Below are 26,322 nucleotides of genomic sequence, written 5' to 3'. Positions count from 1 at the left end.
CACGTTCGTCGCCGACGACTCTGCCTGGCTGCAGGAGGCTCCGCTCGAAGTCGACGCGCTCCCAGTCCGCGGAGCTACGCACTTTCGAGTGTGCGTCCGCGGCGTTCTTCTGCGGCAACCGTCGACCCAGTATCGGCCGGTTTCTGTGTCATCCTCCCTCCCGGCTTCCCGCCGGCGCAAGCGCTCCGCTCGGTCGAGGCTTCAGTGGTGGGTGAGGCACGCGGTGGCTCGCCAGTCGACCACCGCCCAAGTCGCGGCAATCGAGCCCGACGAATCTCTCTACGGCCTGTTCGACCTGTCGACTGGCTCCGCAGAGACTGCATCCGAGTGCGACAGCAGTGATCCAGTGGCAGAGGTCCTGATGGTCAATGGACCACACGGTCCCGCCGGCTTTCAAGGTGTCGAGGGAGGTGTCGGCGGTGGTGATCCGTCACACGTCCATGAAGAATACCTCCTCGAGCCCCTCAATTCGCTACAGAGGGAAGAACTTCACCGCCGGAACATGGATGCGCTTCACACTCCGATCGTTGGAGAAACCCCTCAGCGGCAATGAAGGTCTCCATGAAAGAGCGGAAGTCATGCTTCCTGGTATTGGCCACCTTGAGAGACACCAACTTTTCCTCTCGCGCTTCCTTGCAGTGAACACGGACTAGAGACAGGGCAACGTCGGCACCACACCTGGCGGAAGACTTCTTCCATTCTTGCACTCGACTTGGAACTTCGTTCAGTCGAGTCATCAAAGACTCAAGGTCGTTCTGAAGTGTTTCTTCTTGCCAGAGTGCCGTGTCGATGCGCGATGTTGCAGCCTTCAGTCTCGCCAGATAGTCGACCACAGCGGCAACGTGAGACTCGAGACGGAGCACGTTCATAGCAGCTTCATCCTTCACAGGAGAGTTGATGGGATCTAAGCCAGTCTCCACTCGACTAGTTTCCTCTTCAAACTTTTGGCACAATTCTGTGGATATGATTCAGGGATAAGCTAATGTTCCTACAAAGTCAGTGATTACCAGTCGGATATAAGGGGTTACCTTCGAGCATGAGGAATAACTTCTTGGCGAGCCCTCCCAGATAAGCCTCTAAGTCGTTCTTCTTTCCCGCCAGTTTGCTAGCCTTGTCACTCAGGGCTATCTTCTCACACTTCTGTTGGGTGACCTCCTTGTTGGCTGCGTCGAGAGCAGCTTTCAGATTGGTATTCTCCTCCTCAAGTTTGCTGATTGAAGCCAACTTTTCTTCTGCAAGTTTCGTCTTGTCCGAAGCCGCTTTCTGCGCCTCGGCGAGGTCAAGGTCCTTCTTCTTCAGAGCATCCCTTAGTTTATCTGCAAAATGACAATGGGATCAGGCTCAAGAATGGAAAAAAAATAAGGGCAGTCGTCAAGGTTCTCACCAAACATACCTTTTGCTTCCTCCTTCGCCTTCGTGAAGTTCTCCTGGACAAGCTTCAGATCAAGTTCGAGCTGGATATGCTTGTTCTCCAACTCAGTATAACGAGAAACAAGCTCGCAAGATTTCTGCGAAAGATTAGTCGATGAACATCAAAGACAGGTCACTTCCGAGTGACTAAGAGAAAAATCGTAACATTTCTAAGACTACAGCCGAATCAAAATATTCAACTGTAGTCTCAGAGACTACACCCAGTTGGTGCACTCAGAGTGCCCCCACTGGTTCTACCAGCTCGGATCGATCAGTCGACCGAAAGCAGCTAACTGTCAGCAGTTAGACGTGGTTTCAAAAAAAAGAGAAGGATCCTTTAGACCACGGTCTCGGGGACTACACCCAGTGGGTGCACTCAGCGTGCCCCCACTGGTTCCATGATTCCATTCGACCAGATCGAGTGAAGAAAGTAAAAGAGAACACAATTCTAGACATAAAGACTACAGTCGACTGCCAGCAGTCGACCGTAGTCTCGGGGACTACACCCAGTGGGTGCACTCAGCGTGCCCCCACTAGTCCAGACATTTCAATCGACGCACCCAGTGGGTGTATGACAAACACCCAGTGGGTGTATGACAAACATTAAGATTTTTAGAAAGAAAAATTGTCAAGTATCATATCCTAACAGAACAGGCGGTGTTCAACTAACCTGGACGTTGCTCTGAAGAGCTGAACTTGCATCATAAGCTGCTTGGCTGGCGGCTCGGATCGCCTTCACCTGCTCCATCATGACCCTCGCCTGGCGTATGGCTTCCTTGGCAGCACCTGCTTGGTCCTCTAGGACGTGGTGTGTGGAGAAGAGAGAAGGTGGTTCAGCACTCGACGACGGAGGACGGGCACTCGTCAACGGCTCCGCAAAGGACATGGTAGCCTGAGTAACGTTGCTCCCCTCCGAAACCAATGATTCAGGTGCTGACGCAACTTGAGCAGTCTTGCCAGCAGACGCCTTCCTGTTCCTCCTTTGCCTCAGTGGCGCCTCATCGTCATCGTCAGGGAGATCAATGATAATGCTAGGTGGAGCTACAGAGAAAGTTCAAAGTCAAAAATGAAGATCCGATCGACCGAAAGTGAAACTGTGCAGATCATACCAGGATGGGAAGTGGCAGCATCCTCCATTTCTTGATCCTCATGCCTGGCTAAAGCCTCAGAAGTAGCTGCACTGCGATTTCAGAAATCAGTCGGTCAGCGATCGAGTCGACCAAGAATATATCCATGTTAAAAGAGAAACCATGAGTTATGCCATTACCCAGAAACAGTCGGAATCTCCATCCTCATCTTTGGTAGGGCCTTCGCCGGTTTTGTCGGTGCCGCTCGGGGTTGCTTCGACGCTTTCTCAGTCGGCGCCGGAGAAGTCGTCCGAGGGCGTTTGGTCGATTGCCCAACAGGCACGACTCCCTTGCCACGCTCGACCGCAGGATCGTGGGCGAGCTTGGACCGTCTTTCAGTGCGAGGAGGCTCGACTACCTCCTCCTTTTCCTCCTCCTCTTCCTCCTCAGAGCCAGCATCTTCATCACCCTCGTCGCCGTTCGACTCCCACTCCTCCTGGCTTTCTCCTCCGCTTCCTTCTTCTTCTTTAGTCTGTTCCTGCGCCCCGTTGGGCATCGAGTACATCTCGGTAGTGATCTGGAAGACAACAAACAAAATTCAGTCAACCGGATCACAACAAATCGGAATGAAGAAAACAAGAGGCACAGTCAGAAGAATCTGGTCAAACCTTGTCTGGTTCGTAGGACTGGTCGAGTGGCGGGATCCTCCTGGCTCCACGAGGATTGTCCCTGTTCCCTGTGATGGTGGTCATCCACCTCTCCAAAGTGGCATCATCGACCTCCTCCGGGTGGACCCGAGAGGTGTCTTCGGTACTAGAGTACAACCACATTGGATGCCCCCGATACTGAAGTGGCTGGATGCGCCGTCGAAGGAAAACCTCTAGAAGATCCATGCTCATCACTCCGTCGCGAATGAGCTGAACCACCCGCTCCATCAACATCTTAACCTGAGCCTTCTCCTCCGGGAGCACCTTCAGAGAAGATGGCTTGTTCACTCGGTCCATGGAGAACGGGGGGAGGCCAGTCGACTGGTCTTGGCAGTAGAACCAGGTCGACTGCCACCCTCGAACTGACTCGGGAAGGGTCATGGATGGAAAGGCACTCTTACTCCTCATCTGAACCCCGAGACCCCCGCACATCTGGATAACTTGGGTTCTCTCGTCATTCGGGCTAGCCTTTTTTACCGTCTGGGAGCGACAGGTGAAAATGTGTTTGAAAAGGCCCCAGTGCGGCCGGCAACCCATGAAATTTTCGCACAAAGACACGAAAGCGGCGAGGTAGGCAATGGAGTTGGGCGTGAAGTGGTGGAGTTGCGCACCAAAGAAGTTCAAAAAAACCCGGAAGAAAAGATTCGGTGGCAGAGAAAAACCGCGATCTACATGGGTGGCTAAGAGGACGCACTCACCCTCCTGAGGCTGCGGCTGCCACTCCTTCCCCGGAAGCCTCGCTGACCCATGGGGGATCAGTCTCTCGTTGGCCAGGTCGTCGAGATCCTTCTGCGTGATGGTCGAGCGGATCCAGTCTCCCTGGATCCAGCCTTGCGGCAGGCCGGACCGCGATGAGGATCCGCCCCGACTGGGCGCTCTTCCCTTCGCCTTCACCGTCGCCTTCTTCGCTCGCTCCAAAGACGCCGTCTTTTCCTTCACCATCGTCACCGGTGAGGCGCGCGAGGAGCAGCGAGGCGGAGGTGGAGGCGAGCGCGGCGAGCGAGCTCGAGGAAGAGGGAGAGGGGATTGAGGGCGCACCGTTTGAAAACTCCCCGTCCGGCGCCTTATATGAAGTCTCATCCGAGTGGCTGACTGGTAGGCCCGGGCGATCCTGTCAAATCCCGCAACAGTCGCGTGCGCGATACGTGCCGAAAAAGGTGACGCGGAAATCGATGCGTCCCTGCCTTATCCCATCCGAGTACTGCGGCTTCCTCCACCCCGCGCACTTCCCGAAATTCAGATCCCGCTAAATCCGCGAACAACAGAGCAACTTGTCAGACTGAAGATTTCCCCTGATCTGGTGCTCGGAGATCTCCAAGTATAGAAAAGTCACTCGACCGATATTAAGAATGGATCAAGGCGACTGAAAAAGAAGTTGGTGCCGCCACCTACGGTCATTTGATTCGGAACGAGACATACTCATAGCATAAAAAGAGGGGTCGGAAGAATTATCAACTCCTTCCTCACTCAAACCTCGATCTATTCGGGGGCTAATGATGAAGCCATGTACCTAGGGTAGGGTCATGGACCTGTCCAAAATACCCTCCCCAAGGACATCTCTTGAAGAAACTACCTTTCAGTCGACCTGGAAGGATTCCACTCGACGGACTCGAAGACAGTCGACCATGAAGACTCACTCGACCACCAGAAGATCTAAGATCACTCTACATCCAAACGGTCCGTTATTAAGTAGTCTTTATTGCCATGATATCACTTTATGTAAGGCGTTACCAGTAACGCCTAGCCTTTATGTACACTAGAAGAACGCCCGTGCGTTGCAACGGGGCCACATTAACTTTAAGAGTTCAATATTACGACATTGGCGACCTTTTTTATCATTAAATCCTCTCACACACACAGACACACACTCTCCCTCCGTCTTCCTCACTCTCTATCCCCCTCTCCCTCTCTCTCTAACACACACATATCCATCTTATTGGGTACGGGACCATAATCCATCTATTTCACACATACACGCTAGTGCATAACAATATGGATTATGTGTATTATATTTGCCACCAGAACTGAGGAAATTAATTTCATGTAAATCGACCAGCCACAGCTTCAAGAATACGCGGACGAGGTGGCTCGGGTCGGCGTTGGCGCCGTCCAGCGCGGGCCACGGGCCCGCTTCCAAGTGCACGTGCAATGCATGTCTTCACAAATATTATAACCCGATGTGAGAAATCACATGCATAGAAAAGACATTCTGATAGCAATCCAAATACCATACTCAATTGAATACCTAACCTGGACAATACTCTTATTTCTATGCGCCAAAAAAAATGGAATAGCAAAGCTAAGTATGCCTACATACGCTCAGATTATATATAAGAATCTTGCGTGAACAATTGCAACAAAGCACTAAGCAGCGATAAATTTAAATAAAAAATCCATTAACTATGCATGCAACAGGCTTGTTACAACATAGAGAGATAGGAAAATGTCATCTCCAGTAATGTAGCGCAAAGGAGTGGAACGAAGCATGAATGAGCGGTTGTCTGTTTTTCTCCATGTACATGGATCAGCAGTAGAGGCCAAGTATATAAGTACTTGACCGAACTCCACACTCCACTCTTCGTGTACGGAGAGCCATGTCACCTTCTCGCCGCTGCAGCATGGGAGGACGGCTGGTTCACGTGACCCTCCAGCTGGGGGATCCATGGTGGCTGACCGTCGAGCTCGAGGCAGAGAAGTTGAGGGCAGTAGTGGCGAGATCCATGCCGGCCAACCGGGCGAAGAGGAGGTCGTCGGGGAGGGACACATCGGCAAGATCCGGTCACCACGCGACCTGAAGAGCAACAGTGATCTCCACAAGCTGTAGGCCGACGGCGTGCTCCATCCCCTGCGATGGGGTGACCATGGCGGTGGCCACAACTCCTCATGCTCGCCTCGATCTTGGCGACACACCCTGAGTGTAGGAGGCAGCAACGACCTCGACGAAATCATGGCCTCCATCCCGGAACGCAATCATGTCGCTCTAAATAAATGGATTCAATCATGTGACTCTAATTACTTCGGATTGTTATGTGCACACTAAGCGGGGTGCAGTTAGGAAAGAAAATGTTCTCTAATTAAAGTGATTGAGTGATTTAAGGTAAGGTTAATTAATTTAGATTTGATTTTTAGTGATTGTTAGTAAAGTATGATGCGTCTTTAAAATCTTTTATTTGTTTCCTTAAAATATATTATTTGTTTCCTAAAGAAATTTGCAATAATGGAAGATATCGGTTGATTTGAATAAGTTAGTAAATTTAAATCCGTGATTGCGTGCACGTTTAGAAAGTGCTGATCTCCACAAGCTGTAGGCCGACGGCGTGCTCAATCCCCTGCGATGAGGTGACCATGGCGGTGGCCACAGCTCCTCATGCTCGCCTCGATCTCGGCGACACACCCTGAGTGTAGGAGGCAGCAACGACCTCGACAAAATCATGGCCTCCATCCCGGAACGCAATCATGTCGCTCTAAATAAATGGATTCAATCATGTGACTCTAATTACTTCGGATTGTTATGTGCACACTAAGCGAGGTGCAGTTAGGAAAGAAAATGTTTTCTAATTAAAGTGATTGAGTGATTTAAGGTAAGGTTAATTAATTTAGATTTGATTTTTAGTGATTATTAGTAAAGTATGATGTGTCTTTAAAATCTTTTATTTGTTTCCTTAAAATCTATTATTTGTTTCCTAAAGAAATTTGCAATAATGGAAGGTATCGGTTGATTTGGATAAGTTAGTAAATTTAGATCCGTGATTGCGTGTACGTTTGGAAAGTCCTGATTTGCAAGGAAAGAGCTGAGGGGTAAATAAACCGGTGAATAAGAAACCATCATCGAAAAAAATCTACGACGGTTAACCTACGGAAAAAAACCGGACGAAAATGGTGGGACGAAAAAAACCTGGAAGCGAGACTACCAACTGCTCCATTAGGAGTAGAGATTGAACTCTCTGCTACGTGGGCTGGCTGGGGTCCTGGCGCACTCTATATAAGCCACCCCCTCCACAGGCAGAAGGGTTCGCACCTCTGTAACTCTCACACATATAATTCAGTCGACCGCCTCCGGGCACCGAGACGTAGGGCTGTTACTTCCTCCAAGAAGGGCCTGAACTCGTTAAACCCTCGTGTGTACAACTACTCCATAGCTAGAATCTTGCATCTCCTTAGTACCCCCTACATTACTGTCAGACTTAGAACCACGACACCTGCCGATCCACAAGCGCTCATATACACGCGCATACACTAATCCCTATGAACGCACACACGCACACCCTACCCCTATGAGCGCCTCCGAAAGACTGAGCCGACATATCATCAAAATCCTGAAGTAAATCCAGAAATAAATGCAAGCAACAGGATTTGAACCCTGATAAGTTGGGGATACCATAGTCCCTCTAAGGCTCTAACCATCTAACCAAAGGTTGTTTCGCTCGCTTGACCTATTCAAAGGGACAAATAGCGGACAAAACAAACACGGGTCCATTTGGATCGTTGGAGTGGATCGTTGGAGTTGCTGTCGGTGTCTCACCCAATGTTTACTTGCCCTCGCCGGCCGGGTACTGCGACCTCCATTGAAGATGACAGCCGTATGCGTTAGTGGGAGGGGTAGGGCTACATTAATTCTGGTCGGTCTTAGTTAATCAATCCACAGGATGAAAACTACTTTATCTTTTTTAGTTTTTATACACCCAGGTCAGGTCAGCACGCTTCACTCTCACCGAATGGCCTGACTCGCTCGGTCGCTCCATTTTGTTCGTTTGCTCTCCGTGCTCCCCGTCGATGGTGAGCGCCGGCGGACGTTGCGCTCGAGCGCCACCGCCACCGCCCTGCGGGGCGCGGGGACCGGGGAGTTTCCGCCGCTGATGTAGCTCCCGTCCCACCCTGTATTCCCTCTTGGGTGGATAGATTCCCTCTCTCACTAAATACTCTGCATCTGTTTCCATGAAGTAATGCTCGCTCTTTGTTTTGGTTTTGGCGACAGCGCGCGACATGGAGCTGAGCCCAGTCAGTTCGTCGCTGGGCACCATGGGCTCGCTCCCACGGAAGCTCGACGAGCTCCTGGCGACCGGCCACTGGGCTCTGCGAGGGGCCGTGGTCATGGATGGGATCAAGCACCTGGCCGCCGACCTCCACGAGCTGCAGAGCCTCCTGCTGAACCTCTCGAACGCGCAGGACCCTCCCGTGGCGGCGGGGTGCTGGACGAAGGAGGTGCGCGAGCTGTCCTACGACGTGGAGTACTGCGCTGACCGATTCGTCCACGCCGCCGAGACACGCAGGCGACCTGCTCGGCGTAAAGCCAGCGTCGCTCGGCTGAAGATTAGCCGCCTTCCGAGGAGGCGGAGGTGGCTCCCGTGGATCAACGGCAGGGTCCTGGAGTTCAGGGCCCGAGCGCAGGAGGCCAGCGAGAGGTACTGGAGGTACCAGTTCGATGATTGCGCCTCCGGTCCTGAATACTCTCCTGCTGCTGGCCGTGCTGTGCGCGCGGAGCCTGGTGATCATGTAGGCATGGAAGGCCCTGTAGGTGAGCTCCACCGGCGGCTGACTGATGGAGAGGAGCAGCTCAAGGTGGTAGCAATCGTCGGTGTTGCAGGCATTGGTAAAACCACGCTTGCCCTGAAATTGTTGGGTAAGCTCCAGGGACAGTTCGAGTGCGCCGCCTTTGTGCGGACAGCACAAAAGCCCAATATGAGGGGGATCATCAGCAGTATACTCTCACAAGTTCGTCCGCACCAACTGCCGGACCCTGCCGACATGCACCACCTCATCCGCGATCTCAGTGAACATCTACAAGATAAGAGGTCAGAGTCCATATATCTGCTTCATTTAGTGGCAGATTCACTTCACCTATTCAGGAATTTACAATATGAGAAACATTGTACAATTAAATTGCACTTTTAGTGTCGCGACGTTCGTGGAATTACTTCTTCAGAATGTAAATCCATAGAGAAAAATTTATTTTGAATATTCCAATTCACTACACCCACTTTGATAATGTGAGAGAGGCTTTAGGCTTACAGCTGCTGCAAGGGCTTAGAATAAGCTTTTCTTTTCGACAAAGGGTGAATTTTATTGGCTTAAAATGGAAGATGCATAACTCAGTGAGCACACATCTGGCCTCTACATAGCTAAGCTCTGCTTCCCTTGTTATGTCAGAAGCAAAACCAGTGAATACCTGGTTCATAACTTTGCTTTCTTTCCAAGTTGAGCCCTGTTTGTTTGGACTTCAGCTTAACTTGTCCTCCTAGAGCTAATCATGGGCAATCGTACCATATACTTCTTAATGGGTGCCATAAAAATTGTGGTTCATGAAAAGTTGTTCTATCAAGCAAGTTTGCTGTCATCATATTGAAATTGCGGTGGTTGTGTATTCTCTACTGTAACATCCTGAATTCCTTTGTATCCCAAAGAAACTAATGATCCAATAAACTTAAATTCCATTTTATATTTTCTTTTCATTTTGGCTGACAAATCATTTTTATTATGCATAAATTATTTGCCAGGTACTTCATTGTAATTGATGACTTGTGGGCTACATCAGTGTGGGATGTTCTTAGTCGTGCTTTTCCAGAGGGTAGTTCATGCAGTAGAATAGTAACTACAACTGAAATTATAGAAGTAGCTCGGGCATGCTGTGGTTATCTCCCTGACCATATTTTTCAGATGGAATTTCTTAGTGAGGATGACTCACAAAAACTATTGCTCCAAACAATTCTCTCAGAAAATCAAAGTCCTCAACATTTCGATCACGTTTTACCTCATATTTTGAGAAAATGTGGTGGGTTGCCACTAGCAATCATTATGGTAGCCAGCCTTTTAGCAAGCCGACCTGAGAAACTAGATCAACTGGGCTTTGTGCAGAGTTCTCTTGGTTCAAATATGCGGTTGCAGGCACATCCTGCCATGGAAAGGTTTATGGAACAATTATTGAACATTAGGTTCGATTGTCTTCCACATTATTTGAAGACTTGCCTGCTTTATCTTAGTACTTGTCCAGAGGGCTACATATTCTTGAAGGATGATTTGGTGAAGCAATGGCTAGCTGAGGATTTTATATGTGCACAATTAGGGAAAGACATGGAGGAAGTTGCTAGAAGCTATTTTGATGAGCTTGTCAGTATGGGCCTGATCCAAGTTATGGATATCAACTACAGTTATGAGCTATTGTCTTATTCAGTCCACCATATGGTTCTTGATTTTATCACATGCAAGTCTATTGAAGAGAACTTCATCACTGTAGTGGATTATTCTCAAACAGCAATGCTACTTCCTGATAAAGTTCGCCGATTGTCGCTCCAGTTTGGCAGTGCAACATATGCAACTACACCAGCAAGTACCAGATTATCACAAGTTCGATCACTCTTCTTTTTTGGACTGTTTAACTGCATGCCTTCATTAATGGTGTTTAAGTTTCTTCGAGTTCTAAACCTTCGTCTTGGGGGCGATCTTGGAAATATGAGTTTGGACCTTACAAGAATTAGTGAACTGTTTCGACTGAGATATTTGCAGGTCACATGTAGTGCCATTGTGAAGTTACCAGATCAGATTGAAGCTATGAAACATTTGGAAACACTGGAAATAAATTCAAGAGTATGCGCCATTCCTCCGGACATTGTTCGCCTTCCGAGCTTGTTGCATCTCTGTCTTCGAGGTGGAACAAATCTACCTGACAGGATTGGCCATATAAGATCTCTACGTACACTAAAGTATTTTGACCTTGGTGATAACTCCGAAGACAATTTATGGAGCCTTGGCGAGCTGACAAACCTGCGGGATCTACATTTCACATATTCTAGATTACCATCTAGTGAACATTTGAAGAGAAATCTGATAGCTCTGGCCTCTTCACTTGAGAAACTTTGTAACCTCAAATCTGTCACTCTGGCTCCTGGTGCTGCAGGCATGGTTGTTCTCTTTGATGGCTCGAGCGGCATGTCCTCTCCTCCAGTCTTCCTTGAGAGGCTTGAGCTGTTGCCGCCCATATGCATCTTTTCCAGATTTCCCAAGTGGATTGGACAACTCCGCAAAATCTGCATTTTGAAAGTTGCTGTTAAAGAACTGCTGACGAATGATATTGATATCCTCACAGGATTACCCTCCCTCACAGTCCTCTCGTTGTGGGTCCAGACTGCCCCTGAGGGAGAAATCATCTTCAACGAAGGGGCGCTCCCAGTTCTCAAGTATTTCGAGTTTAGGTGTGACGTACTTTGTCTGGCTTTCATGGCAGGAGCAATGCCCAATCTTCGGAGGATCAAGCTAGCTTTCAATACTGATATCAGGGAGAAGTACAGCAATATGCTTGCCGGAATCGAGCACCTTTTAAACCTCCAGGACGTCACTGGACAAATTGGGGTAGTTACTGAATCTGACAGAAGGGCTGCTGAATCAGCATTCAAGGAAGCCATTAGCAAGCATCCAATGTCCTCTAGATCTAGCATACAATGGGTGGATCCAGTTGAGAAAGTATTCCGTCCTTCAGAGAAACAGTATTTGAGGCGAGGAAGAGGTTCATCAGATGAAACGCATGGGGGTCTAGAGAAAGCCGAAGATGCGATCAAACATGCTAAGAGAGGGTATGAATCTTCCTGACTCTAGCAGCAATTCTTCGCAACCTGGCCCTTTTCATTCATTTCTACTCCTCCGGTATTACCATTATCTTTCAAATAAAGAGATTACCACCCGAAAATCTGAGTGCTATAGCAAATATTTATTGGCCATTTTCCTGCACTGTAATCAATTGCAAATAAAGTCGCGCCAAATCATAGCTTAACACAATATATTACTCCCTCCGATTCATATTAGTTGTCGCTGATTTAGTAGTACTAAATCAGCAACAATTAATATGGATCGAAGGGAATCAAGTTTCTCTTCTCTCGTACTGCTCTAACAATAAATAAATTTGCTATCATCAGTAAAACTTCTTCCGCTGGGCTGGATCTGGACCACGATGTCAAGGCCTACAGAACCTCTTGTTCAAGCGCTTTTTTCCCTCAAAAGCGCGTCAGAACACGCTTCTTTTGCATTAGAAGAAAGGCCACCAAAATGTGGCAAAGCTACACAACCACCAAGGGTGGCACTGACCGAACTGAAAACAAGAAAGAGCAGCAAAAACTACAGACCCCGCTAAATTATGTACAAAGGAAAAACCAACAGCAAAGCTCTCATTCAAGTGCTTCAGTTGGGAATAAGACAGAGGACGCAAAATTGTTCAGTACCACTTCTTCATCATCAAATTTGCAAAGCATTGAAGTTAGTCATCAGGTAGCTACTGAACGTGAAGAGCAGATGTTGCCGGACTCCATGGAACAGGAGTGTCTGGATAGCAGCCAGTCTGGGGAGCAAATTGCTGCTGAGACTGGTGTGCACTCTCAGGTCTCTTCTCCCTCATCGTGTTCTCTCTCATCAGCAAGGTACCTCTATGGCTTAACGCCACTTAAAATTTCCCATCATTGTATGAATCTTTTTCCTGAAGAACTGTCATAAAAAAATGATCCTTTCCTTTCAGGCACCACGAAGAAGAGCATGCTTCTGGGCTCAACTTACCTGGAGAAGTCACGGTGATGAGCTCAAACATCATCTTGAAGCAGGTATATAAAATTTGGTTTGGCCTATCTGGCACATATGTGATCTAATGTCCTGATGAAGATAGTTCCTTCCACAGGATATTCTTGCTAAGGTTAAAGAACATGAAGAACAAATTGCTCGTTTAAGAATGCACCTTGTTGACTATTCAGTGAAGGTGGTTATGCATTCAAAGAATCGTTACCTTTTTTCCTTTCCCTTCCTCTGTTTTTGGTATATGATCTGATACCCTACGTTTCTTGATAGGAATCCCACATACTTAATGAGAAACTTGTTTTGGAAAAACGTATTGCACATATGCGAAGGGCAAGTATCTTTATCCTATCAGGTTAAATTACTATCTTGGTGTACACCAGACTATTCTATAACACACTTTTTTTCAGGAATTTGATCAGCACCAACAAGATTCCCTTGATGCCGCATCAAAAGCTTTGTCTTACAGACAAGACATTATTGAGGAAAATCTCCATCTGGCATACTCACTACAGGTAACTTTCTTCATTGTTATACTTTCTGTTAAAATTCAGATAGCTAACTAACATTTTCGATGGTGAACTGATGTGATTGATTTAATCTTTGTACACTTGGAGCTATTTGAGTGAATTTTGTTTGGAATAGAACTCTAGTTCTTATGTGAACTGAAATATTTATGGGACTGAATTTCCTTTCTGCTCCACAAAGCATCCAAACAAGTGTAGCTGACTACCTATGGCCTCTGTATAAACAAAGTAATATTGGAACCTGTCGGGGGAACCACACCGGAGATAGGAGAAGTTGCCAATTCAAAAGAATTAGGTGCTTTAATACCATCATATAACAATATTGATTCATAAGCCAAAAGCCCCTATAGGAGCTTTTTTGGCTTTTAAGCCAAAGTGAAAAGGCTGCAAAAGCAGAAGCATAAGCCAAACAAACAAGACCTTAGTTGTTTCCTCTAGAAGCTTATTGTATATGGTTCAATGTGTTTCCTTATCTTCTTGCGCTGTTTTTTTATCTAGTTTCATGATGTAATACTGAATTTAACCTTTGGTACTACATAGGCAGCACGCCGAAGGAGATCAAATTTTGTACTTTCTTTGATGCCTCTTCTGTCAGCACATAACCTGCGGCCTTCTGTTCCCGATGCTCAATCAATTGTTAGCAATCTAAAGGTATGTACAGCCTCTTTTTTTTTACGGTAGGTAGCCTCTGTTCTGCTTTTTCACTAAGTGAAAAACAAATTAGTGGAAAACAAATACGAGGCAAGGCCAAACAAACAAAACATAGAAGAATAGGAAAAGTCTGAATATGCAAAAGAGCAATTTGGCTGTACATGAAGCATGTTGAAATACATTGCCGCCTCTCTCCTTTAGTTTGGACTCATGAATGAACTCTTTGGAACATGAATTCAGTGTGATATCAGAGCCAAGAGGTCTCAAATTCAAGACCCGGTCTACACCATTAAATAAAAATAGTTGCAGCCTACATTGATCCAACATCTAAGGCCTGGAGCAGCCTAGACGTGAGGGGTTGCGTTGAAATATTGAATTCATGCTCTAGTCAATTCATTCAAAAGTCCAAACTGAAGAGAGCCGGACAATATATTTCAATATTTTAGTTAGTAGTGCGTTGGCCGGGTCTTGAACTTGAGGCATCTTGGCTCTGATTTCACATTAGAGGAGCAACTTATCTATATTGCATAGCCCAAGGAGCAAATATATATTACAAGAGACTTGGAGTGCAAGCAAGGAAATCTAGACTAATATGACTACGTATGGAGATCTAGACCAATACTAATACCACTAATACTCCTTAACGAAGCACTCCTGGCTGCCTCCAAAATGAGGCTGAAATCATCACAGGCAAGCTCAGAATCATTGTTGCCCATTGCATTTTCCCCCTCAAAGACTCATCTGTATCTTTCTTTTTGAAAACTGCCAAGCTTTACAAGCAGCAGCCGAGATCTCGTTTATTTTTGTCATTCTTCTTCCCAAGGCACACTCTGCTCCACCATTTTGGGCACTGAGAATTAGAGGCAGCATCCGAGATTCTCGGCTGCCAGACATTTCCCTTGAACCACAACACTTTGGAGAAGGACCAGGGAAGGGTAAGGTTGGCAGCCGATTCCATATGTACAACTTTTCATGCTTGTTTGGACTAAGCTACAAGTTTTTACCAAATAATCTTTTACAATGTGGACTAGGAAATCTCTTGTGATATTTGAGTTTTACTAAGGAGATAAACTACCTTCTCGACGGGGATTCTATGTGATGTGATGGGGCTTTTTGGATATCACATTTAAGTGATTTAGCAGAAAACAAACACCTATGATTGTAGTATGGAGGTTTATGACTTGGCTTAGAGCTGCTTCAACCAGACCGCTTTTCCTTTATGTTTTCCTTTGTTTATTGTCGTACAATAATATTTATGTATTTTTGGTCATTCTATCATTTTATTGGAATATCATTGGAAAGAAACATAAGTAGCTTAACTTACGAAAACAATTTCTATAGCTCCTTTTGTTCCTTGCTTCGTTGAAGCTGAGCCTATATTGTATAATTCTATATTGAGACTACATTTTTTTGTAGGTTTTGTTTACGCATTTGCAAGAGAAACTCGCTATTACTGAGGTGAGTCACATTGAACTTAGGCTGGAGTTCGTTCCTCATAAAGTAGCCCTTGTTATGCTTCACAGCTTAGTTCTGGTACTTTCTCACTGAACTTTGAATTTGCCTTTTGTGTAACTTGGATGATGCAGGAGAAACAGAAGGAACTACAGTACCAGATTGCTCGGCGTGCTGAATCTTCCAATATTATGGCACAGACACCTTCTGATCCTCCTGGAAATGCATTGGTTGCTTCTGTACGACGCTATCCTATTTTGTCCTTTACTCTTTGCTTACTCTAACTTCCCACATTTCCAGTGCCAAACCGGCCTTGACATTGTGCCCCAGCAAGCATATCCTCATGTACAGCGTCCAATTTCCTATCCCGTTCGAGCTAGACGGGATAGGGGTTTATTGGCAAATGAGAACCGTCAGATCCTCCCAACCAAGGCTGCTCTGACAGACACTGAGCACGACAATGTTGGAAGGACCTCTCCTCCAAGAAGGTTATTATTGTACTACTAGCTAATTGTGTGTTGCAACGGGGACATGCATATTTGAGTGGTTCACATCAATTGTGTCACACATATACCTTCCATCCACTATCTTTGCTTCCCCAATCCAATCTTACCACCTATGTCAATGGCTCATCTGGTCACAATCCCCCTTCCACTGCCTGCCACACACACTTTGGATTTTAAACACATAATTGTGCAGTTGTATATATGTGAAGATTTCAAGAAGGAAAAAGATATGCGTAAGAGGTCGTTCATATCCATCTAGCCTTTGCACGGTAGTAGGACGAAAGGAAAAATTGAAGACGTAGGAACCTAACCTTGGTCTAGCAAAAGCATAAGTGGAGAAAATATGAGCTCACAAGTGGACCTGAAGATACGGTAGAAATCATATCGAAAAGAAAGTGTGCCTCTTGAACAACTCACGATGAATAACATTTTTAAGCAAATCGGTTGTTAAATGCTCAGACAAATAATTTCCTTGAGTATATTTTATCAAGGTTTACATTTCACAACATCCTTAAACGCTAGCCTTTGCATAGAACATTCGCCTTCTCACAACATTGATGGATCGCTAGGGCTTGGCAGCACTCGTGAAAAGATTTAGTACTATCAAAAAGTATCTCTACTTTGATGCAATGAAACAGGGGGCGATGCTCCTATTTTTCTTTAAAAAATATCATGTTTACCTGAAATTACATATGTTCCTTTCAAGCATTGACAACTGAAGAAGTGAAAGCAGAGTATCTGCATTATTGCTTAAGCTCATCTATTTGCAAATATGGGAGAACTTTATATCCTTGAAACACCAGTTTGGCCATGGCTGCAATGCACCAACGTAAGGCACGCCATTCTTTTCAATTTATGGTGTTCTTTTATACAGTTTAACTTATGCAGGGAACTTTTAGCAAAATGATTTTGTTAGTGAACAATTTCGATTATACGGATAGACAAACTTGGTTGTCTTATTGGGCCTGTCTTCTCTTGTTTATGCAGCAACCAATTTACCAAGTATGGTGTAGCAAAAGAAACTGAGCGCGATTCTCGTGCTGGACGATCCCGTGCTGTACGATTTAACTTTGAATCCAAGGATCAAAACCCATCATTCAAGGACCCTGTTGGGGGTGATGTAACAAAAAAACTAGAAGGAGCTGAAACCCAAACTTCACGAGAACCTCCTGCGGAGTGGAGTCCTCAAGGCCCACCTAATTTGGCATCTGTCCTTGACGGTGGGAACCTGTCTTACCCTTACCTTCCTACTGTCCTTGAGGAGCCTAGTTCTTCTTTTTCTGAAGGTGGTAGATATTTTGATTTATGCAATTTCCTTCTTATTTCTTCAGTTCCGATGATAAACACCATTTTTCATGAATATGCAGCTGTGGAGGATGACCCACTACCAGCCATAGATGGGCTAAGAATCACAGGTGAAGCTTTTCCTGGAAGTGAACTTCAAGCAAGTGGGTATTCCAGCAATGGGACCACAAGTTGTTATTTTGAGGTGCGATTTGTAGTTATGGTTCAACATGTTCTGATTTTCTATCAAACTCCTGTCATTTTAATTTCTTCCTAGTCCACTACAATTTAAATGTTTGCAAAAAAATGTGCACACAGTGGGTACGCCATTTGGAAGATGGATCGGTAAATTACATAGAAGGTATTTTGTACATGCTGCTAGAAGACTTTTATTTTATTTTTACGTCATTTTATTTGGCGTACCTGAGGGAATTAAAATTAACATTGCCATTGCCTGATGTAGGTGCAAAGCAACCCACATATTTAGTTACTGCTGATGATGTGGATTCTTTACTAGCCATAGAGGTCCAGCCTCTAGATGACCGAAAAAGAAAGGTAATCCTCTGTCTGACCATTCTTAACTGGAACTTTGTATTTTTTGCACGTTCGAACCAATAGCTTTGTTTGGTTTTGTTTACAGAGGAGATTCTATAGATTGGGAATAATATACTGTATGCATTTGGTTAGGATTTATCTCTGTATCCATGAATAAGGCGCCTAGACATGGTTGTTTGTTTGAAAACGATAAATGTGTTGATCATGCTAACTTTCAGTAGAGCACTCATAATGTTTGTTGTGGGAATAGTAAAACTTACCCGGCAGTCTCACCCTTTTCTACATGCCAAACTATCAAACACAATTCAAGTCAACAGAAGTCCAAGCCCCTAGCCATGGTCAACCAGTCAAAAGAGGAGAATAGATATAAAGATGTCACCATGAAGGCCCAAGTGAAAGAAGCTCAAGATGGTGAGACTGTTAGGAATTATGCAACTTGTATTTCCATGGGGCCATAGGCCAGTATATATACATGTACAGGTGCAGGAAGTATGCAGAAAACCCCTTATACAATGGCATAAACACAAAGGGCTACATGGCTATATATAAAATACTCTAACACCCCTCTTCAAACTCCTGGTGGATCAACAACACTGAGTTTGGAGAGATAAAAAGCCATAATCAGGGTCAGCGCCAGTGATGATCGTGTCATCAACATATAGAAGAAGAGTCCAACCTCGAGCAGAAAGGTGGACAAACAACACAGGATCATGAGCACTCGCTAGAAAACCAGCGGCAGTCAGCACAGAGGCAAAACGCTCAAACCAGGTGCGAGGGGCTTGCTTAAGGCCATATAAAGAGCGACAAAACAATAAACCATGTCGTCCGGAACAAAATACCCAGGTGGTGGCTGCAGGTAAACCTCCTCACGCAGCTCACCATTAAGAAAGACATTCTTAACATCAAGCTGAGACACAGACCAGCGGCGAACAGAGGCCACGACAAATGTGCGAGCAGTGGCCATATGGGCCATGGGAGCAAAAGTCTCATCATAATTGCAACCATGCTCCTGCTGAAAGCCACGAGCCACAAGACGAGCTTTTTAATGCTCAAGGGAACCATCATAGCGGGTCTTAACCTTGTAGATCCACTTACAAGTGATGGGATGAACATGAGAAGAAAGAGAACAAAATCCCACGTGCCGGTGCACTCACTCAAGAGCAGAAATCTCCTCTGCCATCACAAACTGCCATTCAGGATGAACAACAACATCACGATAAGAAGTCGGCTCAAGGACAACAGCGCCAGTGCTTGGAAAACCAAGGTGGTCAATAGGCGGAAGCGAACGAGGACGCAAACCATAAGTGGGCTGAGACGAGGAAGATGGCACATCAGTAGACACATCCACAACACGTGGACGACGAGTATAATACTAAGGAAAAGATGGAAGAATACGAGGAGGAATTACCGAGATACACAAAGGTGACGGAGAAGACACCGGTGATGAAGGTGTAGAACCCTATGACAAGCGACATGAGGAAACCATGGGAGATGGCGGCGGCGGATCTGCAACCGTTGGAGAAGTAGGGGTAGTAGGACGAGCGAACAAGGGCTCAACAGGAGTGATAGGCGTGTCAGAAAAAGTGAGGAAAGATATATCCTCCACGGAAAAGGTCAAGGAAGATGGACGCGGGTAGAGGGGACAAAACTCATCAAAGTCACACCCTGAGAAAAACGCATCCGACGACTGACAGGATCCCAACAACAATAGCCCTTATGTTCATCGTTATAGCCTAAGAAGACACACTCAACAGGCTGAGCGGACAGCTTGGTGCGTTCACAAGGGGTAAGAAGGACATAGCAAACACAATCAAACAAATGAAGCGCTGAATAATCAGGAGAACGATCAAAGAGGCGCTCGAAAGGAACGCCACCCTGTAGAGCGGCGGATAGGTAAAGGTTGCTGAGATAGGTGGCATTGGAGACAGCCTCAGCCCAAAAGTGAGGCGGAAGAGAGGAGGCATCAACACACGAGCCATCTCAAGAAGGTGACGATGCTTGCGCTCGGCCACACCATTCTGAACATGAGCTCCAGGACAAGAGAACTAAGCAAGAGTCCCCTGCTCTGATACCATGTTAACCAAAAGTATGAACTGATGAAAAGGGTTAGGCAATCCACATACACTTCAACACACGCTCAAGTGTGACGCGGAAAATCAACACATGAATAGACTCAAAGGTATGGCTCAAGAGGCTTATACATGGACAAAGGGGGGCAAGAGATTTTTTTTGACAAATTGTGAAAGTCCGGACTTGAACTCAATGTTATGAAAGCAACTTATCTCTATTGAAGGCCCAAGGGGCATATATACATTACACAAGACTTGAGGTGCAAGGAAAGGTAACATAGACTAATAAGGACTCCTAAACGAATACTAATACTTCCTCCCACCTACCACCACAAGGCTAGGCTGGTCATGTCTCAAGGAACACTAGCCTATAAATAGGTCCCTATGGTCAATGTGCCCTCATTCACTCTCACTTGAATCAACTCAAGGGGAGAGGGCTAGAGCTTCAAGACTCGGTCGGGGAGCTCTAGTCTTGGATCCAAGGATTCCCGGGCGACTCAGACCGTTGTTTAGGAACCGAAGTTTGGAGGCGATATTGGGAAGTCCCATACTTAAGTCGTCAATCAAGTCTCCCTCGGGTCTTCCCCTAATATAGGACTAAGACGCGCTTTGTCGAGGCAACCAAACCTATTTGAAAAACATCAATGTGGTAACCTTATCGGTGTACACTACCTTTGCTATAAGGTCGTCGTACAACCCCGTATCCCTCCGGTCTTCTCCTAATATAGGACTAAGAGGCGACCGTCATACAGCCCCCCCCCCCCCCCCCCCCCCCCCCCCCCCCCCCCCCCCACACACACACACACAAAGCCCAGCATTGTGTCGTAACCACTAAACTCAAAATACCCCCTTATCTCCTATTGCATCGATGCGGACAAAATTATTTTACTTTATCGGAAGTATTTGTTTTTTTATTTTGTAGGGGGAGATCGTGAAGGTTTATGCTAATGAGCAGAGAAAAATTACTTGCGGTGAGTTTGTTGAGAAGATTTTTTTAATCTTTGGTGGATAGCATAAACTTTTGCATGCCTTTTGTGTTTGTATTGATAAAGTACCTGAGGTCCGTCCCTAGGGGAGTAGGGGTGCAGCGCAGCGTCCCACACAGGCCCACAAAAGTGATATGTCCATACAAATTAAACTAACTCCACTACCGCTCAATTAGAAGTAATTTCTCTAATTTTAAATACGAAGCGGGGCGGTCGGGCACAGCTCATCACTATCCATCCCCCCTCCCCTAAGTGTTTATAAAATAATGCTAGTTCTGTGCTGGCTGTTAAGTACAACAACAGAAGATTCTTATCTGTGCAGATCCTGAAATGAAGGAGCTCATCGAGAAAATTCTTTCAATTGGGCATGTGTCTTATGAAGTTCTGCTACCTGTATGTGGTCTATACTTCTCTCTAGTGGCCTGCCAAAGGCTCAAAGCATTCTTGCTGCACCTTTTTCTATTTCATATAACCATTGAAAAGTTAATTTTGCAGGTTAAATTTATAAATATGTGGGATCCTGCCTTATTGGCAATAAACAGGGAAGGTTACAGCATTAAGTGTAATGGACAGCGTGGTGTTGTTATGACAGAGAAATTCCGGCAAGCTACGACTGTATGGTTCTGAATCATTTTCCTTAACATTACTCTGTCCTTGCTGCTATTATACTCCTCGTAGACTCGTAGTCTAAAAAAATTGTGATGCCTGTGATAAAATCTTTTGAAATGTCATTATCAGTATCCTTGTAAATAACTAAGCATTAGTTGGCTGCATGGAGTTTATGTTAGCATATTTTCATAAATTTTACTTTCCTGACGGTATAATTCAATTCTGGACATTTAATAGCTTTTGCAAATCTTATAAAATGACGGGTTGAATTCTGCAGGCCGCAACAGTAAAACGTAATTCCTGTTGTGATCAGGGCAGTAGTTTGTTTGCTACTTTTGCTTCTGTGGATTTTGTAAAAAAAAATGATCTCAAACAATGGACCGAATTTTCCATTGCATCGCTTGTTCAGCATGTATCAGTTTACAGGTGACAGCTATAATCTCGTACTATGTTTACAGATCAATATCCCATATGGGCGTCCCACTGAATTTTCAATCCAGTCTGCTAAGGGTGCTGAGTACAATCTCAAGCCTGCAAAAAGTTCCCCGTGAGTTAAATTTCTAGCATATTTGCATTGCAGTCCATTGAGTCACATGTAGTAGCTAGCTGCACATCGTGTGATGAACACGAAACCTTGGCATCGGAAGAATACCAGTGTCGGTGTCGGTCAGTTGTCGTTGTTATTGTCTCTGTCTTTGCGGTGTTTTTTGAAGAATAACGAATCAAGAGCCCAAGACGTTCAAACCGTGTCGAGCTTGTAGGTACTGAATGACGGCTCTCTGAATTTTTTTTGCAGATCACGAGATGCCATCGTTCTAATACTGAGGCTGTACAGAATGAAGGTTCGGGCATTCTGTCTCTTTTTAGTGAGGCATTTTGTCTCTTGCACGTGCTTTAATTTGTGTCTGCTATGCCGAATCAGGGTGCACTGCAACATGTCTTTGCACGATTTGTTGATGTGTAGTTTGGAGTAATAAGCTTATGTTTCCTGTTTTGTGGTACACGATGGAAATGTGGGATTGTAATGGAACATGTGTGCCTGTGTGTGTTTTCTGCAGGCTCTTGAGAAGAGCAAGGGAAGGAAAAAGGGGATCTTCTTCAAGTAGAGTACCGTGGGTTCAAGACGTTATTCTGTTTTCCCATAGAAAAGAAGTCGTGGAACCAGATAGCAGCACTGCAGACCTGAAGAAGTTTGGAGTAGACCGAGAGTCCTCAATGCAGCTGGATACCCGGCTGAGAGAATGTAAAAGCATGAACAATGTGCTTTCCTGAAAGAATGCTTCCAGGGTGCAGATGATGGTGCATACGCATCACTGGACCATCTACGTCTACATCCTTCTGAAAGATGGTGCAGTTCATGTGATCCAAGGCAGAGGGACGCCTCTCAAGTTACCTCAACGATCGAAGATCGAAGCTAGTTGCCTCAACGATCTGTCGACTAGAGCTCCTAGTTTCCTTTTTTCATCTTCTCTTCTAATAAAGATCATTTGAACTTATTCGCGAATATTGGTGGTTGCTTCAAGATAATTTTGTCTCAATCAAAAGACTGTCTTGCACAAAAACATAATGGTCTTGTTACCATGCAACGCACCACTATTATATTGTTTTGGAGGATGTTTTATGTTTATGTGAAAGATAATGTTATTTTACAACAAACTTGGATATTAGCCTATTGGTAATTTACTTAGTTCCGATCTTTCATAATAGCTTTTGCCAGCAACCAAAAGAAACCACACATAATAAAATCAAGGCAAGCCTCGGTGATCCTATTTATACAGAATGCAAACCGGTGGGTATTTGCTTGGTGAGCTGTGACCTACAGGTCCCTGTTAATGGAGGATGGCCATGACAGCCTCCTCTGGTTTACACTGTCGAGTCCACCACTTTCAGGGTTTACGTCGTCCACTTGCTTCCAGCTATTGAGTATTGAACCCTCTCTCCACTGAGGTGGCGTCAAGAACTTTGAATCATCACTGGAGCCACCTGGGGTCATTGACAGAGAAGAAGGACCAACACGTAGTGTTTGGAGAGTAGAAAAGGATTCCCTCATCGCAGACATGGCCTCGAAGAACCGGGTGCAGGATGCGAGCGCAGCAGGTATCGGTCGTAGCATTTCCTTCACAGAAATAAAAGATAGCCATTAATATTTCCTATCTGACATGATATAATGCGTAGACAAGAGCTTCCACAAGACGATGCAATCAGAATGCACAAAATCATTCCATACTGACACGATGAATCATTTGTCATCTATAGATTTGGCAGTGGTAGCATTAATATTTGCATCTGCAGTGGAAGGTGTTTTGCTATGACTCCTAATTTAATTACTAGAAGGAGTATTTTCAACTTACACCCCATACAGCAGGCGACTCTCTGAAGTTTTGACTCCACTGGAAATCTCCAACTGATGCTGTCAATGCCCCATAGTCACTTGCCGCTTTCAGAAGTAGCTCCGAGAATTGTTTCTGAGGAGAAGCAAGTACAGTGAGTAGGAAAAATTGCGATTTGCTCAAGAAACCACACATTCCTCTGTAAAGAAATCACCTAAGCAGGTGCAGCTAAGATTATCCTCCATATCAATACATTGTTAAGAATGCCAATAATCAGAAATCTGGTTGTAGGTTGCTTTTTCTTACACTATTTTTATTTTGAAGTTCATGAATGAATGATATATTTTCTATAAAAAAAACTGAAATCAAAATGATCAAGAACCCGACCTGGTATTCAGCTTCAACGGGAATGCAATCAAGCGAGTAAGGTTGCTGCAGGCGGGCAATAATGCGGTCCTGATAGAAAAGGGGTGTTATTTTGATATCCAGATCTTGTAATTGGTCGATTTATATGGTATATGGAGCAGCCAACAGCACAGGCAGAACTTTCTTCACACAGTAACCTGAGTAACAGGTGGTCCCAAGATGGAAAGAAAGAAAGCAACTAAAATAAAATCAGTGATTTCTGACTTCCAGTACCTTGTTTTGAATAACATCTTTCAAAATAGCAGTAATTCTGGCCAAAGATTCACACTTCTTTTCCATTTCACTAACATGAGTCAAATGAGCAATGTTTTTATCATCCTGCGGTAATCAAAATTCATTAATATGATCAACAAAGATAACTGCACAAATCAAAAGCCCAGAAAACTGAATACACCAGCATATGGAGATGATATATAGCGAAGTTTACAAGTGAAATATAAATTGGACACTTGCTATTCTGCTTGTAATCACATTTAATAGGGTGTAAACAGTTTTAAGTTCTATACATCACCAGTTGAAAGCTTTAACCTTGCACATTTAGACTGACTTGGGTGTTGCAATTCATTTTTCAAGTATCAAAACCTAGGTAAAACAAGTGTGAACACCCATCAGATTGATAGACAGATATAGAATTCTTGTAAAAAAAAATGATCAATGTTATTCATATGCTTTGATAGCAAATCGTAATAGTCAAAGTGGACATATTGAAATAAGCAAATGTATCTCCAAAATGCTCTAATTCTCCATGATGTTCTCATTTCTACCTAGAATATGAATAACCTCACGGGAATTTCATAATTTCGCCACCACTGTAACAGAATGAAAAGGATGTTAACTACAGCAAAGCAAAGTGAAGAAATACAAAAGCGTTGATCTAAAGTCAAAGTAATATCGTGTAGTAAGGGACCTGAAAAGGTAACCAACGAATGAAAACTTCATAAGCATTGGCATGGCACAGAATTGGTGTAAACATACAAACAGTAGCAACTGGTCGTCGATCCATTACCTTTCTGCCTTGTAGCTCGACTTGCAAATTGGCAATGTTCCGCTGCACGACTGTCAGCTCCCGTAATACCCTCACCAGGTCATCACTTTTGTCGGTGTTCTGATCTTCCTGCAATGGTAAGTGACAACAAAAAAGTGTAAAGACTTAAGAAGCACACATGACCATATTCTGCGACATAAAAAGAACTGTCATTTCATCACCATCACTATTAGTGACACGGAGCACTGTAAATTTCATGGAGCTAGAAAGCATAACAAAAACAGAGGGATACATAGCAATCTTACAGCTAACAGTTTTAGATGGGTTAAAACTAGCTCCACAATAGGTTTCATTAGATAAAGAACCTTACAGGTTATAGTCACCAAACTTAAGAGGGGATAATCCCCCATAGATGTTCCTCTCAGGGCTAGCAAAGCGTACGGGACTCCCCTGAACCTACACGCTTAGCCTGTTCAAACCATGCAGAAATTGCAGTGATAGGGTCTAATTCAGGAGCGGCACTCGGTTCCTAACCTACATTTCACAATCCCCGGCCACGATTTACCAGGAACGGAACCCTACAAATTACCTGAAAGGAGCAAGAATTCGGCCGGGAGATTCGGATCTCACAAAATGGCGGCGGAAGAGACGAATTGACAGGAGAAGGATTTGGGGGGACAGAAGTAAATCGAGAAGACGCAGCCAAGGGGTGGAGGTAACCTGCGCGGGAGGGGCCGGGAAGCCGAGGTCCCCGGCGATGGCGACCGCCTCTGCCATGCCACCGAGCCGCTTCGCCGGCTTCTGCGCCGCCGCCATGGCCTCGACCGGTTGTTAGGTGAGCTGTTGCGCGTTGCGATTTCGCCTCGCCGGCCGGTTGAGCGTCTGCTGCAAGTCGAGTGTACTTCCGAACCGAAATGCCTCCAAATGTACAAATGCTGCTGAGCTTCTCTGTGCTCTTCAGTCTTCATCGAGATAAATAAAATTAGAGCATGGTTAATAGTATAGCCAAAGCCGGTTGTCATGTCATTTATAATCAACCTAATAGCTTACTCATACAATAGTTAGTCATACTAGTATTTTATAACATTAATATATGACTCGTCTCTTTCTCTCACAAAGGATGTTGGGGCTCGTGCTACAACTGGTTTATAGTCCGCTTCTCTTCTCTCTCATCTCCTCTCTCCTCTAACCGGCACAAATCTAATGTGCCAT

At 45.2% G+C, this 26,322-nt stretch overlaps 2 protein-coding genes across 10 annotated transcripts; one reads left to right on the top strand and one right to left on the bottom strand.

Moving 5' to 3' along the window:
• Positions 1-7,819: 7,819 nt before the first annotated feature.
• Positions 7,820-22,983, top strand: LOC123156845 (disease resistance protein RGA5). 9 transcript variants are annotated; one of them, XM_044575033.1, is made up of 22 exons: positions 7,820-8,061; positions 8,160-8,976; positions 9,679-11,748; positions 12,088-12,585; positions 12,681-12,762; positions 12,837-12,914; positions 13,004-13,063; positions 13,141-13,245; positions 13,798-13,908; positions 15,325-15,366; positions 15,495-15,599; positions 15,661-15,848; positions 16,854-17,086; positions 17,234-17,355; positions 17,469-17,511; positions 17,614-17,705; positions 20,697-20,745; positions 21,083-21,153; positions 21,256-21,375; positions 21,828-21,916; positions 22,166-22,211; positions 22,428-22,983. In XM_044575033.1, exons 2-22 carry the CDS (start codon positions 8,168-8,170, stop codon positions 22,473-22,475), a joined length of 5,061 nt encoding a protein of 1,686 aa, XP_044430968.1. In that variant the 5' UTR covers positions 7,820-8,061; positions 8,160-8,167; the 3' UTR covers positions 22,476-22,983. The 9 variants fall into 9 exon arrangements, 5 of the variants coding, with proteins under 5 accessions (XP_044430968.1, XP_044430969.1, XP_044430966.1 ...); XM_044575031.1 differs by having other exon boundaries at positions 7,821-8,042; positions 16,854-17,152; XM_044575032.1 differs by having other exon boundaries at positions 7,821-8,061; positions 15,495-15,590; positions 16,854-17,152.
• LOC123156847 (AUGMIN subunit 2) lies at positions 22,969-26,083 on the bottom strand. The gene is made up of 6 exons (XM_044575035.1): positions 25,831-26,083; positions 25,132-25,239; positions 24,339-24,443; positions 24,087-24,155; positions 23,721-23,834; positions 22,969-23,485 (listed from the first exon to the last, which is right to left on the bottom strand). The coding sequence occupies exons 1-6, from the start codon at positions 25,924-25,926 to the stop codon at positions 23,186-23,188; spliced, it is 792 nt and encodes a 263-aa protein (XP_044430970.1). The 5' UTR covers positions 25,927-26,083; the 3' UTR covers positions 22,969-23,185.
• Positions 26,084-26,322: the final 239 nt, after the last annotated feature.

The sequence above is a fragment of the Triticum aestivum genome, chromosome 7B (assembly GCF_018294505.1).
Source record: "Triticum aestivum cultivar Chinese Spring chromosome 7B, IWGSC CS RefSeq v2.1, whole genome shotgun sequence".
In the NCBI taxonomy this organism is placed as follows: domain Eukaryota; kingdom Viridiplantae; phylum Streptophyta; class Magnoliopsida; order Poales; family Poaceae; genus Triticum; species Triticum aestivum.
Note: the sequence above shows the minus strand (reverse complement) of the source record. Positions and strands in the feature narration are given on the sequence as shown.

Excerpts from the sequence above, each read along its gene's own strand:
- LOC123156845 (XM_044575031.1), top strand. The coding sequence starts at position 8,168 with ATGGAGCTGAGCCCAGTCAGTTCGTCGCTGGGCACCATGGGCTCGCTC. Across the intron at positions 17,153-17,233 it reads TAGTTCTTCTTTTTCTGAAG|CTGTGGAGGATGACCCACTA; the intron begins GTGGTAGATATT and ends ATGAATATGCAG. Across the intron at positions 17,356-17,468 it reads CCACAAGTTGTTATTTTGAG|TGGGTACGCCATTTGGAAGA; the intron begins GTGCGATTTGTA and ends ATGTGCACACAG.
- LOC123156847 (XM_044575035.1), bottom strand. The coding sequence starts at position 25,926 with ATGGCGGCGGCGCAGAAGCCGGCGAAGCGGCTCGGTGGCATGGCAGAG. Across the intron at positions 25,240-25,830 it reads TCCCGGCCCCTCCCGCGCAG|GAAGATCAGAACACCGACAA; the intron begins GTTACCTCCACC and ends TTACCATTGCAG. Across the intron at positions 24,156-24,338 it reads AAGATGTTATTCAAAACAAG|GACCGCATTATTGCCCGCCT; the intron begins GTACTGGAAGTC and ends CTTTTCTATCAG.